This window comes from Homalodisca vitripennis, chromosome 5 (assembly GCF_021130785.1).
Source record: "Homalodisca vitripennis isolate AUS2020 chromosome 5, UT_GWSS_2.1, whole genome shotgun sequence".
In the NCBI taxonomy this organism is placed as follows: Eukaryota; Metazoa; Arthropoda; class Insecta; order Hemiptera; family Cicadellidae; genus Homalodisca; species Homalodisca vitripennis.
Genome location: NC_060211.1, coordinates 58,014,522 through 58,031,511, shown reverse-complemented (window position 1 = coordinate 58,031,511; position 16,990 = coordinate 58,014,522). Strand labels below are relative to the sequence as shown.

General features: G+C 35.4%; 1 protein-coding gene across 1 annotated transcript in view; it reads right to left on the bottom strand.

The window, feature by feature from the left end:
- LOC124362263 (cadherin-99C-like) overlaps positions 1–16,990 on the bottom strand; it is a 222,983-nt gene that overhangs the window by 29,171 nt on the left and 176,822 nt on the right. The window contains 5 exon segments of the mRNA XM_046816616.1: positions 1,157–1,375; positions 2,704–2,853; positions 5,859–5,957; positions 5,959–6,066; positions 6,068–6,124. Of these exon segments, the coding sequence (XP_046672572.1) occupies positions 1,157–1,375; positions 2,704–2,853; positions 5,859–5,957; positions 5,959–6,066; positions 6,068–6,124 (633 nt within the window).

Sequence of the window (16,990 nt, the reverse complement as noted above, 5' to 3'; positions counted from 1 at the left end):
GTTATTGAAGGCCTTTTCCTCAAAATACATAAAGGATAACTTAAGTTAAATAATTATTAATAGAATAGTGCAGCACCACTCTAAAGAGTTCAGCATTTATTTTTTGCTTAAATTTATTCATTTTTAAGTTTAGTTATACTATAGGATGTATAAGCTCAGCCCAATATATTTTGATAACAAATTCAAATGATGATGAGGCAGTTAAAATTTATCTTAATTTCTCATGTTATAAGTGTGGTAAAATTCAGTTATCAATGCCAATTTATACAAGGACTCTTTTTAACACTATTATTGGTAATTATTGTGACTACTCTCCTTTGAAATCTAAGAAGATGTTTTTTTAATCAAGTTGGTTTTTCTTGGTATATATTTTCTTGATCAGGGCATAAGTCAAACTCAACTATGAAACTTGAAATACTTTAGATACAAAATTAATCTAAATAGATGGAAGATGACACTTTTTCACCAAATTAGGTTTTTGAGACTTATATGTACACATTTATTCATAGAACAAAATATAAAATAGAACCAGTCAAAATTGTATTTATATTTTGAATCTCTCAACCATGTATACTGAAATAATATGCACCTGATATGTCTACGTATGTTTAAAAACATTTTAGGGTTCTATCATATTATGCTTTCACTAAGAAAGTTATGGCCTTCGATTTTGAAATTGCGCGGGTTTGTACACAAATATAAATCTTTCTCTTAATTTTTGATTTATTAAAGCAAGAAAAGGTCTGATTATCATTTATCAGAAGATTTGTATGATAAAAGTTGATACTACGTAAGTTAAATTAATAAATTTTAAAACTAACTTGTTATTTTTTTACATACTCAATTTAATGCCTTGATATTATGTAAAAAAATTGTTTTTTGTTATTAATATATATATGAGCAAAGCAAAAATCTCCCTTTAAATGAATTTTAATCGGCTGTTATAGATTATACATCAAAGTTGACCTGTTTGATTTGCCTAAATTAATAAGGAAATAAATTCTTAAATAAAAATTTAGTACATATAGTTGGCTAAGACTTGAAAGTAAGACAAATTTCTCAAAAATGACCAGTTAGGAGATGGGAGAACATATGACTTCTCTGTCTTCGTTTGAGAATATGTGTAAGATAAAGAATCAAATAATATGACTATTACCTTTACTATGATTTCAAATTTTTTAGATACTGCAGTGTCCACAGGTTTGATCTGGCGCACAGCTCCGGTGTTGGGATTTATCTCAAAGTAATCACGGTAGGAGGAGGGAACTCCAGACAGGAAGCTGTACATAATCGGGGAGTTGATAGAGTCCATGTCGACAGCCTGGATCTTCTCAGGAGAGATGGCTAGGATTCCTGCCAGGACTCCACTCGAAACCTTGTAACATTTTAGAAACAATTAAAATTGGTTGTATGAAGAACAAGTCATTCGAGAGACTGTAGAAATTGGTACAAGTAGTTAAACTAGCTGACAGTAAGTATTTAGTACTAACACAAATTATAATACACAACGTAAATCTATTAGCAAATCATTCTCCATTGACTTCAGTACCACTTTCTTTTCTTACAATGTGACTTTTCAAGAATTTAAGGTGTAATTAAACAATTAGTAAATTACATCAAAAACTTGTAATAACAAAAGTTTTAAATAAAACAAAGTAAGCAAAGTAAGTTTTAAACATTTATATTTCATAATGATTATTTATTGTTTTAGTACCCTACTCAATAAAGTTTTACAAATAGGAACTTTAGTGAATAATTATTTTAATTTAATGCGAGATGTTTGTAAAAAAATACACTTTGATGGAAAAGAGAAAATGGAATTAAAAATGAATGAAGGAGGTCACCATTTTGATAAAGTAAAGTATTAATTCATTATGAGTGCATATCATGAAAAAGTTATGTTAAATTTGTTTTTGTTTTATTATAAGTTTCTAAAAGTAATAGAAGTGTTGATATAAATGCATATAATATATTAATCTATACACAGTAAGATTTTGAAAAGAAAAATATATCTTGTTATCAATAATAGTAAATTGCTACATATTTAAATGCATTCAAGTTTATACTGTTGTGTTTTTTACCTAAATTTAAATCTTTAACAAATTGAAACAAACTGCTCAATATTTTTTATATCTTTGATTATAACAGCTATATAAATGACAGAACATTACCTTTACTAGATTGAACTACAATGCACATTTATTATTAACAAAACAGTATATAAATCACTTAAATGGGAGGAGAATTGATCCAAAATTAGATTAATTTAGAAATCAAGTTGTTTCGTTTTAAGATCTGTACTGAGATTCCTCACATCGAAGTAGAACTTGAGACTCATGTTGGGAGTATAACTACTCAAATGAAGTGGATGTTATATTTAGATGTACAATAAGGCTTACCATTCAAAATTGTTAGTGTTCAATTTAGCCCAATAGACTGATTTTGGTGTTATTCAAGTTCATTAACTATTTATAGCATTGTTATGAGAAGTGGAATACACTTGTCTTGTAATTAAAATTGAAAACTTGGCCGGCAAAACCAGAGAGCAATGTGCTGTCAATTTTCACTCCCATGATTCCTAGGTTATGCCAGTCAGCCTTACAATGTGTGTTATATGTGAAACTTATATGTCTGTAAATATTTGTTGTGACGAAATTATGCACGTTGAGATCTGTTACTAGTTCATACTTGATATTTACTCACAGTGGCATAATATTCTGGATTGATACAAGAACCATCCAACAGCATACACCCTTGGTAGATGAACGAAGGGTCCTGATCATCATCATCTCGGATGTTCACTGTCAGAGTGGTGGTTGTGGAGAACCTCTCAGAAACATTTCTTGCACGATCCTGAAGAAGAGAATGTCAAATTTACATTTTAATTTTATTTATTATTACAATAAACCGCTATAAACTAGATACAAGAATACTTAAGGTAAAGAAATGAATAGATACACTGGTTTTCTTTCCTTTATTATGATTAACTTAATGAATAATTTTTTTCAATTTTTGATAACTTGTAATACATTTTGTTTGAAATCTAAAGAGTCTAAATTACAATGTTGGGAGTCCTGGAATAAAATTTAGATAGAGGAACTAGGAATTTAAAATTTAAGTTATTTTATAAAGAATTAAAATTAGTTTTTCAATGATGATGTGCAATATAATAGATAGAAAAGCTGGATCTTCACTCAAGAGGTGGTGCCAGATATTTTTTGGCATTGTTTTAAATTTATTAAAGTTCATAAAATGGGAAAATGTTAAGAATTTTGATAAATCAGAAAATTGATTGATAAAAAGTTATCTGTTTGAAAGTCAAATGTTTAAGCACTGATAATCATCTCAAAATTGGAATTGGAAAAGTTGAAAGTCTATGGGTGTGAAGTTCTGATGAAGTATCAACAATAATGTAATCTCTTCACCACAGAGATCAAAATAGAAATATTGGCTCTTGCAGCCTAATAAAAGTTGAACTGTTTGTGTTCAAACACTGTTTTAAGGGAAATAAATAAAATTTTATATCAATGCCCAAATTTTAAGTCTATTCGCTAGTACAGTCAAATAGAGAAGAAGTATGAGGTGGCAGGCAACACAAGTGGTAGGCCTGAACAATGTTGCTATTTACAGCCTCCTTGCTTGTAGTCTTCTTAACATGCATAACTATATTGGTGGAACAGAATTTTGAGAGTAAAATCAATATTTTACTTTTCAATAAAAGGAGTTATTAATTTTGTTTGAAAAACTTTCAAAATTATGGGGGAGAGAAATAAGGTTAGGTTTAAATAATTATTAGAATTTCAATTAAGTTGATTAAAATTAAGAATGGGTGAGGTAGGTTAATACAAGATTAATTTAACATAAGCAAAATTAACTAACAATAAAATTATCTTAAGATTAATACGAAATTATTTAAACTTTGTTTATATTATTATATTTCTGAGTGATTTGTATAATATTTTTGATAAATGAGATATAAATGATAATGAGTGATATTAATGAGATGTAAAGGTGTCAGTTTGTTTACAGATTTATTTACTCTGCTATTTGCTCATTGTCATCATGGTTACCCAATGTCAATAGCATTTTACATTAATACCAATGTAAAAATATTTACTAACCCTTGGTCAAATCCCGTGGAGTGACATGCACCATCATCGAACTCAGTGTTGCTAATATATAAAATGAAAATGCATGCAAATTTCAAGTCTACAGGTCAGTTTGTTTTAGAGATATCATGGGAGGACAGGCATACAGATAGACAGGTGGAAATGGAATTTAACCTTCGCTAACGCTCAGCCAATTAAAACCGAGTTAACTATAAACCATACAAACGATGCCGTAAAATATTCAACAAGAGTTCTGAAACACACTGTACATCAACTACACAAGTGAATTAAACCAAAATAGCTTGTGTGCTAGAAATTGTTTGATAATTACCATATTTGGAGTTTTATTTATAACAACACATTAACTTTCAGGTGCCAGAGGTTCAAATAGACTGTGAGAAACACCTGGATAGTGACAAGAAGCGTGGGACGTTGACAATCCAGGTGTTAATCACAAAGGAATAAATCAAACATTAATTACAATGGACCGAGATTGAATAGTAAAAGATTTTTTGCTACACTACCTTTAGATTTATTTTACAACAAAACTTGGGTAAATTAATGCAAAACAAATGTGTCTGTTACTAATGTAATAATCCGTTGATTGGAGTAGCGAGTATCCTGGACCACAGCCGTAGGATGAAGTGTGACAGTGTTTAGAAGTGGGCGAGGCGAGGCCCCAGTGCACTGCTTTATCAATTGAAATACATTATAAAAAGCTGCACAAAGGATTAATTGGAGCAGGTTGCTCAACAGTAGACTTGAAAGGTGTGTGTGAGAGAGTGAGAGAGAGACAGAGAGAGGTGTAGGAGAGCCAGGCTGTCTGGCGGGACTGAGGCGGAGGTGGCACCTGTAGCTGCTAAATGTGCTTGGCCTTCAAGCCTGCATCTCATCAATATAATTATTGGTTTCAGCTTATAGTCTCAGCATTATTATTCTCTGGCCTTTACAGCGATATGTATCTGGCCGTGAAGCTTTTCAAAATAGGAACAAGTATATTCTCTCCTGGGGATTGTTTTCTGTAGTTTGGCTCTAGAATATTTTTTTACCAAGATCATCAGAACTATAAACTAAACACCTCTAAAAATAGAGAAATTCGCTATGAGACTTGATTTTATACAACTATCTAAAAAATATTGAATAGGAGCAAAGAAGAAAATTCTGTACTAATATAAATGAATAAATAAATTATATAAAATGGGCTTTTTACTTTCAGAAGGCATACTGCTGGTTAAAGGCCTTTATTTATGGACTTCTATCAGCCACTGTCAGTTTGGATCATGCCAAATTAATCCATAATAGTTTTGTGAATCATTATTTGATTATGTATATACTCTTAGTACTATAGTTTTGATAATGATTCCACATACATGTTACTTTTTTGAGATACATATTACCAAAGGTAAATTCAAACAATTGTTTTTGTAATTGCAGCAAAATAATCTAAAAAAATTCTACATCCATGGGTTTTTATGGGCAAAATTAAATTCAGATAAACAATTTTAGTCACTGTAATTCGCATTAGTTTTTTCAAAGACAGGTTAAAAGAAAGTTGTTATTATTTTGTTAAAAGTACAAAGGAATATATGCCTGATATCTGCCTAAAAGACAAGATGACTGCACTCAATTGCTAGTTTGAATATCACAAACCTAATGATTATCTTTTTTGTACTTATAATTTTATATTGGATTTGGACAGTAACATAGTTTCTACTTGTATTTGGAGTAGGACAGTTATAGGCAACTCACAGTAGCGACCACAGTGACAAGGTAACGCTGGGTCTTCTCATAGTCCAGACTTCGGTTGACTGTGACCTGACCTTGGTGTGGCAGATTGATAGCGAAGAAAGCCTGCCCCATCGGCCACATTGATGCGGTCACGGCCCACTCCCTGGTCTGTACCGAGTCCTCGCCCATCCCCTGGCACGATGGAGTATTCGACCAAGCCGTTCACCCCCCGCATCGAGATCGTTCGCCCTCAGACCCTGGTAGATCGTGGTTCCTACGGGTGTCAGCTGAAACAAAGAAGTATAAATACATTTTTGATAAAATAAAACAGCTTTAAGAATGTTTTTATTGTCTTGGGAAGAATACATAGCGATGTAGTTAGGCCATCAATTCCCTCCTTCTAACTTACCAAAAATAGGTTAATGGAAAATTGAAGAAGGAATGGACACGTATGATGCATAGCACGTAGTATTACATTGCTTTAGGACTACACTAATTATAATGTATATTTGTGGCCGATTGAAAGCAGACATGGCATGTAGTGTTCTGATGTGCCAAATAACTGTAGGCAAGCATTGGTCATGTGGAATTTATAAATTTTCTGATATTTTTTTGGAGCAGTATTTTTCAGGATTATTCCAACAACAGGATTGTTATCACTATATCACAATATCTTCAATAGGCAATAGTCATCAGTGTGTTCTCAGAAAATCAAATTCTACTAAATTTGCACTGATTTATATTTTACCTATAGAAAGCTCTCTTTGTCACGATAGGACAAGTTAACCCACTGAAAACCTCTCGATGTTAGGGGTGTTGTTACCATTGATAGTTAAATTCTCCCTCCCAAAAAAGCTAAAATTCTTTTAACGTATAAGGTAAATAAATATATTTATTTTTAGTTATACATGTATATGCATGTTAGTTTAATTTTTTACGAGGTTAAGTGGTAGAGAGGACTTTATAGTCCTACTTCGCCTCTAATAAAGACATTTTTCATTTCATTTTTCATTTCCAACGCTTAACAGATTTTGTTAATCATGGGCTGTATGACACTGTGGGGATAACTAAAATCTTACCCGAGCAACAGTCTAAATTTAAAGCTATGTCCATCCAGTCAGTACAATAAAAACAGCAGAATTAAACAGAGATCAATTTTTGACCGGATACTGTTATTTGCTTAAATTAATATAAAATTACACATCTTTATATGTTTCTTGATGACACTAAAATCATCGATAAACATGGTTTAAAAGCTGCATTACATTAGACGCTGATCATTGTAGATGAAATTAGATTGTCTGGCGGCCTGCGTTCAAAGAGCGAGCGCTGGCCGCAGCAATTTAACAAAACCAGTTCAATTAAATCTGTGTTAAAAATTAAACACTTTAAATGGTTAGTTAACAAATTACATGGCCAAAATAATGACTTAAGAGCTCCACGATGAGACCAATGCCGAATCTTTTAAATCGCCCGGCCAAGAATTAAATTAAGATGATAATTCAATAATAAGTTTTTCACGTGATTCTAAAGTTCTAAAATTTCATAGTCAAAACCAGTATACTTGTACATATCTTGTTTACAAAATATGAATTTTCAAAGTTGGAGTTTGGTTCAAAAGTGCCAAAAACCGGTAGTTACTTTCGTCCTTAACAATATAAAAATGGGAACTTATTGTTGTTATTATACGACGCCCGTACTGAGTCATTTCCTATCGGTACTTTCCCGACCCCAGATCACGTGCGAGATCGTCAAACGTGATCTGACGTCGAAAAAGTTGGACGTGATCTAAGGTTGAGAAAGTACCGATAGGAAATGCATTTGACCATCAGTGAGATTTCGGTGGCGCCTTCGGCGCTACCCCACGCTTCTGGAGAAAAAATAAAAACTCCCTCGAGATGGTATCTAAATTCAAGCTCAGATCATATGAGCGCTCGTTAACTTTTTATATTTATAATACGTATGTTTATCTACTTATATAGTCCAAGAACAGATAGTAGTTAGGGATAGAGTGGCCTCCTCGCCGGTATTGCTTCCTTTTGGGGGACAGAAAACAAGAACCGATCGTCATAATGACATGTAAATTTCACAGTAAGTCAAATAAAGTCTTTTGTTTTTTAATAACTTAGTTTTTTAGGACCCCGGTAAGAAAAACTCTTCCAAAAGCTGTGGCCTCCGGATAATATAAAAGTACCGAAAACAAATGTCTTTTTGTGTATCCGTCTGTATGTACGATACTTTTGATTAAGTTACTTTGAGGGTTGAAATTCGACGTGAATCTTCGCCTTTACTAAATCGACATCGACCCATTGGGAATCGCTCAATGGTCCACCAAACCAGCGAACGCGAAGTCTCCTACGCTGACCCGTATATCTCTTCCCCGAGTCTCGCAAGTGTACATGGTGTATATCCACTGATATTACCGATTGCACCCAACTGATATTGACTGGTTGAAGTATTGCACAGTTTGGGTATTTGTCGTACTTAGCCGACTTAGATGACCAAGGAAGCTGGATAGTAGCTATTCAGGTGCGAGTAGTCTTCTGCAGGATAACTAAGAAGGAAACACTTCTCATAAGGACTCGAGTGATTAAATGCAGAAATGTTACACACAAATCGAGTTCGATATGGCTATTACTTCTATAACTAGCCGACCGGAACAAGTAATGCGCCGAACACGGGGACAAGTTTGCTCAGATCACCGACAATAGTATGAATAACTCGACTAGTTTCCTATATAGAGAATGCGCAAGAAATGTTCTACTCCAATCCGAGCCTCGTGTTAGATGTCCACCGTTTTCATTACAGGCAAACGTACAAGTGCTGATCTCATGTATTAAAGAGCAGTGCTATTGACCTGATGTTACCGTCAGAGGACGCGCGCCGCCGCCGCTCGGAGCATTGCCTACTATAACGTACTCTGCCGATTAAGGTTTGGTTCTCATTCCACCATCTTCTGAGACCCTACTTCTAGTAACCGCGATCGGATTCTAGAGTGGGGAGGAGGATATGGAGTGCAGAATCTTTCGTTTTGGGAACAGGAAGTTTGTGCCAGCCTTCTTACGAGTTTCTGTGTTTTGTGAAAGCAACTTAATGCATATTTATGATTATTGGATGGTAATACAATTGTTTACAATTAATATAAAGCTGCAGTTCTACATATGATCACTGAATAATTAGAATGACGTGGATAAGATCCACCATGTTCCAGAATGTCCACTTCTGTAGGCTATGAAAATAGAATCGGTGAGCCGATATCCTCCTTTGGTAATTTTGAATGTAGCGCTAAAACGAATCCCACTTTCGTGAACAAAGAACGCTCCTAGAGAAACACTTCCGTTGGAAGATACCGAAAAACGCAAAATACCAAACGGTACCAACACCTTCACTGATACTGAAGACGAAAAATCAGTGTTAACAAACTAAGTGTGAAGTTTGCTTGTTTGAAGGAAGACAAATTGTTAAGAGGTTTCGCTAAGAAAACTAATAAACTCCAGTTGGGACACTCATTCCTAGATAAAAGATATGTGAGCCAGCACCTAGTTCTTGTCGAAATACACGAATCGAAATATGAAGATTTGTCGAATGTACATTTAAACATTGAGATGAAATTTAATTGAGTATTTAAATCAGAAGAACATTTCCAATACAGTTGGAGTGACTCTAAATGCTCGTATTTGGCATTGAGTAACTGGGTAACTGATTACTGTACCTTAACACTCAGGAAATAATGAAAGTGAAACACGAAATCAGAGAAATGTGCACATAAATCCGATTTGTATGCGGAATGCGCGTCATTAGCTGCAATTACGCAGAGTGAGTCTGCGCATGTCTTGTGTTCACACCGCGCCTGCGCAGATCTGCTGTCGTATGTCGCCGCGCGCCGCTCGCACCATAGTGTCAGTTCCATAGATAAATACTTGGTCACTCAACTATCAGTCCGTTGTGGTGTGACAATCACCAACACAAGCTCTGGCTCGAGCTATCCGCTCATTTCCTCTCTCCATTTTAAGCGGTCAGTCATTACCAACTCGTCACAAATTTTGTTTACGTAGGTGGACTCTTGTAAATTATTTCCCATCAAGAAAGTGGGAAATCAAATCTTACATGTTACTTCCTTCGTTGTATTTCAATATTTCTTCGTTATTATCATAACTAAGCAGTAGTCATAACAATTAGTATGCCTATTGTAGAGTTGTTAAGCGATTTGCCATGAAATGTTTTACTTTCATCATAAATAATAAAGTTATGTTGTAATTACTGATAACAAACTTGAGATATAAGACAAATTAATTTGTATACTCAAAATACACTTGAAATATTACGCTATATATCAAAATATATCGAAATATATAGAAATATATACTTTATAGTTATACAATTGTACGGTAATTTAAAATATTTCCATTCTACGTAAATAAATAAAATCACATCATTTACTTCAATTTAATTCCATTAGTTTTATTTTGCATCTTGACAATAATAGATTGTTTTGCAACATCAATTTGTAAAAGTTAAAATTCTAATCTAATATTTACATCCATTCATACTTACGAGCATCACACACACACACTCATTCTATGTGTACACCAGATCCGTAATTTGGCTGATTTTAGGCCAATACCAATTAGTTACTATAAAACTTATCTGAGATGTGTCATTCCAATAGTCCATATTGGTCTATAAATGTGACATATTCACATATATTGACACTTCGATTCTCATTGAACAATGAACAAAATAATTCTACGCAAATACAAACTTTCGCCGATTTCAAATCTTGACGAGTAAGTTTAAAACAAATACAAGTTCCTTTGTATGAGTAATAAACAAACTCAATAGCCTTCACATTTGTATTAACAAAAATAGCTCCACAATAAACTACGTTCTTTGTGAATTATGTTTGACATAAACAAATAGGGAATATCCGATTGTGATCCGGCCATAAACCATGGATCGGGCGTGAGATCCGAGGGGTGGTAAGCAGAGCGTAGCAGCAGGGGCCGCGGGGCACAGCCAGTCTACCGACAACACACCGAGTTATTAGCGCTACAACCCGATCTAATGGCAGCATCTCCCACTTTAACACACCTTTAATGATCCACCACGGCTTCTGCCTGAATGCCAGAGGAATCTCACTCAGATTACACCCGGCCCAATATGGGCTCTGGCCGCGGCCCCTCGGTTTTTGTGGGCAGCGGTTCATCGGCCCGGGGCCGGCGCTGCAGCACAGAATCCGACCACAACAGAGCCAGAGCGTAGAACAACTGACGTAGGGCCTTGTCACCCACCATCTTCATCTTCTTCGTCTTTGTCCCTGAGATTAATCTGCATATTCTTCTTCTTGGTATCAATAAACTCAAAAAATTTCATCTCAAATGTGAAGCTGTTTAAATTGCAAATCCCATATTATCGCAAAGTTGAATTTCAGAGAGTCGTGCAGAACAGCATTCAAAAATTTGCAACTGTTGACTTTGCTCAGTCTCTACATTTTAGAAGCATCTTTGTTCTGTTTGTCTAAATGTGCCCTAACTAGGAGACGTGACATACACGGGTATGAGACTCGAGGTAGAGATAACTCGTATTGGAAGACACCGAACGGTGGTTTATGAGCACTTACCTTCGCAGGCAGGTGTTCATTTCATCAACAGATTGCCAAATTCTATTAAAAACGCCCAAGGCGCCAAAAGGCGTTTAACTGGGAGATCGTCAAATTTGATGACTGACTCCAGCGCCGGAAGTGGGTTGAGATTGGCGAAGGATGAGTGAGACTTGAATGTACGAACAATGATGTAAGTTTGGACGTGGTGTGAGAGTTTAAAATTTAGAATAAATTATGGCGTTTGCCATACAATGTTAGGAGCAATTAAAGATTTGACTTCATTTATATCAATTTTAAATAAATGGAATAGTTTTAATTTTTAAGAACATCTACAGGATACTGCAGAACTGAAAGCGAGAATTGTAGCGTTTCCCGTGCAGTTTCACCAAGGGGGCATTTCAAAAAGATGGTAAGATGTCCTTCAGGATCCTAAGTTAATTAATTATGGACATTTTAAAGTCCCATGTGTTGCACCCTGTCTCACTGCACGAAGCTCGATAACTAGCGGGCCACCAGGAACAGTTTAAATGCGAGGATAATTTGACGAATCTAGTATTGCTATTGACATAATATTGGATCTAGAATATTAAGACAATAGAGGCTATGAGACAAATGCCTGACGCATTCGATTCGGTAGTGCCTTAGATTAAATAATCTTCCAAGGACTAGGAGTTTAGAGAGCAAATCTGTTTGACAGTGAACATCTATGAGGGAACATGCAAATACGATTGTAGCTCATTTACGGGTAGATAATTCATAAAGGTTAACACTGCTGCCATTATTGCGATTACCAATTACACCTAGAAAACTCTTCATTGAACTAGAACACAGCCACTAGTTCCTTATTAAATTCATGTATGTAGAGGTCAACTGTTTGATGTTATCTAGGGTGACGAAGGTCAACATTGTAACGTTATGAATTATGTTTATGACACTTTAATTGCTAATGGCGCAGTGTAGCAGGTATAAAGGTTATCGCAAGATAACCGGATCAAGCAACGTCGAGCGTGGTTGCTGCTTGGGTAGTTTACCGCTGAGCGATCCTGTCCTTGCAAGCAGCCTTCCAGCCCTGGCCGTTGGTGGTGGTTTGGAAGTCGCCTTTAAGCCGTTGGTCCCCATGTTAATTGTTAGAGAGGGTTTCTTAGACAATCTGGTAAGACATCTTAAATAAATAAAACATATAATAAGACATCTTTACATTTCTTTTATTGCAAAGCAAGAGCTAAAAATTACCGAGTAAACCATTGATCCGCGCCAGCACCCTTTATACGCTGCCATGGGCATTCCAATTCCTTCTCCTAACACCTAACTGTTGACTCCTGGATCCTCGCCATCTCAGCCTTTATGAGAAAAAGGCTGCATACAAAGATGCAGCTTTATTTAACTCACTACCATACCACTTGAAGAGACTTCCTGAGAATAGACTGAAGACTGCCACAACCAACTGGCTCTTGCAACACCCATTCTACTCAGTGAAGGAGTTCTTGGACTGGAGGAACAATACGTGAACACTGCCTTCATAAATCATTTGTTTCAATTTTTCTTTCTGTCTTTCTTGTTTTTGTAAACAAATCACTGAATGTTCACTTGCTCTGCCCAAAATTTGTAACATTTGTACATGATTGATGTACCCTCAACATCTTGAAGGTGAATTCATGGTTAAGGCAAGGAAAACTCCCCTAATGACGACAGATGAGGAGATCCCAGCTAAGAACCACTCGCTACGGCCCTGGGGCGTACAAGGCCAGGCTAGACGCGAGGTGTCCGGTCCTTGTCCGTATAATCGCTATTGGTTACTCGCTAGACGCTACAGATATCCGCCATTAGTGACTGCGCACTTTGGCCTGCCACTGCCACTGCGATCGCTGACCTTGGTTCCCTCATTAGACTTGGACATCTGAGCGGCCGACTCGTGGACATCAGTTTTTGTTAGCGAGCAGTCGCCTGAGATCAACCGGAGTCGTGGCGGAAACATTCCGCTGGTCTTCCGCAGGAGGAATCCGGAATACCGGTTTTTATAATACATCTATACTGTTTATAAGCCAACTATACTGTCTTAAATAATATAGAGTATTTAATAGCGTATCTAATAAAGTGTTTTATTCATCATTCAGAATTGCATATATTTTTGTAGCAAGGAATCGAATTGGTTGGAATCGTACCTAACAATAGCCTGATTTCGTATACAAAAGTTACCTCAAAGGGCACCAGTACGATTTTCTTTGAAATACACAACGTTCTACTTTAGGTTCCTAAGTGGGTGAGAAATTAAGATGATCCAACATACAATTCAACATATCGTTGTGTGTAGAAAACTCAGTTTCTCCACTGTGATTTGGGATCGTGTTTAAAACATCGTAGTTATCTCAATTGTGTACCTGACGAGACAATGAGAATGCCTATTCATTAGATTGCACTCAATTTCGTAGTTGATGCGTCTCTGATGTCGAAATGGTGCAAAGACTTTCTTTTGAGATTCTTCGGCGTCGACGTTTTTTAGACTCCAGAAGTCGAGTCTGTGACAGTACCATATTTCAGACGCTGCACAAAGCGGAAGGTGAAGTGAAGTTGAAACTCATATTTGTACTTGTGTTATACTTTTTGTATAACGATGGAAAATGTCCGAGATCCTATTATCCTTTCAAACCATCCATCGTCAATAACAAACTGACTGCAATCTGTATTTTTTAGTTCAGTTGTAATAATCAGTAATAGTTTTATTAAGTGTATTTGTAAGTTTTATTAATGGTAGTGTTATTAAGGTAATGAGCGTAGTTGAGCGATTGAGCGAAGTTGACACACAATTTGTTTATAGCGATTTCTGACATTATAACTTATTCACCTAAGGAAGAGATCAGATGGCAGATCTAGAAATGCAGTGTTACTGATTTTTTATCACTAAATGATGGTAAATACCCAAAGAAATCCTACTAATTCCACAATCCTTTTGTCGTCATAAACTTATTTAAATAAAGAAGATCTTGTGGATGAAAAATTAAAGAATGTAGGTAAATAATTAAACTAATTAAATTGATTAATTTCAATGATCACGGAAAGTACGAAAATAAACTATATGACTAGTACAGAGGAAGTAACATGTATCCAAGAAGTAACGTGTAGCTGGTTTCACTATTTTACTTTTATACTAGTAGAAAATACAGTTTTTTTAATCTAAAACCCCAATTGTTTTAATGTTGTCTCTCACTTTAAAACTTTAGAATATTTTTTGAAACAAACTTTACCAAGATTTTTCAGTCAGCTAGAAGTTTAATACAAGTGCCATGTCAGAGGTTTACATATGAACATTTTGAGATTCAAAACTATGCCCTCCAGATTTGGCACACCTAGTTCCGTTAAGTTTTAAGAAATATTTTTAAATAGACTCATTGTATGTGAATTGGGGGGTTGAATTTTGTTTTTCTTATAGCTGGAACCGTTCTCCTCATATAAATGTTTAGGGCACCTTAGCTGACTCTCCCTGTAACATTGTAAGTTTTACTATTATTAATGAACTTTTATTTTATAGTTGATCAATTACACTGTCTATGTAAGAGAGGACCACCCACCATTGACCTCTTTGAACGGGCACAACTAGTTACCAAACACAGGTAATAAATATAGCACACAACTATGTACAAACATCTGGCGACGCTACAAATCCCACAAACCAAATCCTGAACACAAAACACAATTTTTCAAAACGAACTTAGCTAACGAATGGCACAATAATTTCCAAGGAGTGGTCCACTGTTATGAATACGGCATTATACAAGGCATTGGACTGAAATACGGCCTTCAAACGTTTAACTTGCTCAAGACGCGCTTTAAATAATAATTAAGAAGATATCCTACGTATTTCATTCCACCAGATCATATGTCATACTGAGCAGTCAGGCCTCTCTAAGTAGGCGGATTACAAAATTTGTCACCGCTGTAAATTAAGCTTTCGGCGCAGTAATTTACCCGAACCTCACACTCACACTTGTGCCAAAACCTTTTACGAGTGGCCCGGCAGAAATTAATTGATACCGTTTGATAAATCTTGGCTGACAGTTATCCCATGTCATAGGCGTGTATAAGAGGGGGCTCAGCCCCCTAAATTATGAAAGAATAATATTAAAATTGCACTTAGTAGTAGGTTTTAAGCTAGAACACATTCATAAGGTCTCAAATCTCAATAATTTTGCTTGAAAGGATTTCAGAACCTCTGAAACCTTGAAAGGAATACACGTTTGGAGGGTATTGTATACATTGTAAACTACCCCGTGTGTCAGCCCCCTCCGAAATAATTTTCTATACCCGTCACTGTCCCATGTCTAGATCATTTTTCGTTCACTGCCAAGTCTTAAAATATACTGAACGTTAGCAAATTTACATCTTCAATGTAAATTCTCAAATCACATGAAATATAAACTCTATAAAGTTAAAATTATTTGAAAAACAATAATGCTGAGTATTTTTACGAAAAATGCTGATGGTATTTATTGACATTAAATAGAGGACTACTATATTTGTAATAATAAAGCCTTGAGATTCTTTTGCTCATTGGTTTAACGCTATATATATATTTAGTCTAATTAATCACCTGGGACTGGGTCGTCTCCTTTTTGAGTTCTCAGTATCGTATGTCAACTACTACACAAGCATTTGATTATTCGATTAGAACCTGAACTCGTATTTCGTCACACACGATTAGCTATGCAATATTGAGTTACGCGTGATGTATTTATTTTACTACAAAATTGCACATGTTATACAACCTTGATCAATAAACAATCCATCTATAGAACTTTACTTTCATTCAGAATCTGGCACTGTCCTTTATTAAGTGTATTTAAAGAGTTCAGCATTAACAAGTTTAATGATCATTTTTTAAACTTGTTGAGCAGTGTTATCCTGGCACTCAAAGATATCATGATTTTTGTATGCCCTGGAATCCAGATAGCTGTGAAATCCAGGACAATTCTCCGAGTTTTAATCCACTTGTCTATGCACCAAAATTCTATCGTAGCATCCAATCATTATACAACAGACTACAGAGAGATCTGATTCCACTGGACGTTTGTTACTTCTTCACTGGACTCGGCTTTCTCTCTTACCCCGTTTAATCCATTGTGAATCATAAACCAATCAGACCTCACAGCTCCAAGCCTAACAGCCTCCATTCATTCCTCATTACTTACATTATTCCGATCTCAGTCTGAACTTTTGAATTCTTCTGCTTCCAAGATCGCAAGAACCGAGAGTGCAGTTCCTTTCCTCTCTATCCAAGAAGATCAAATATCTCAATTCTTTTTTTTAAAAGTAGTTGTATGTAACCTCGTTATCATCCCCAGTAATTATAGCAGTTTACTTCTGACAAGTTATTTATTTCACTTCAGCCTATTTATTTACTTCAAAAAGTCACTTAAATTCGCACACTTGGACAACGAGCTTTTATGAACTTTGATCAGTTCGCTTAGATCATTGAGAGACCATCGCTCAGTTAAGACTAGTGCTGTATTATTGTATTATTTATGCTTTGTAAGTTTAATTTACTTTTATTTATTTT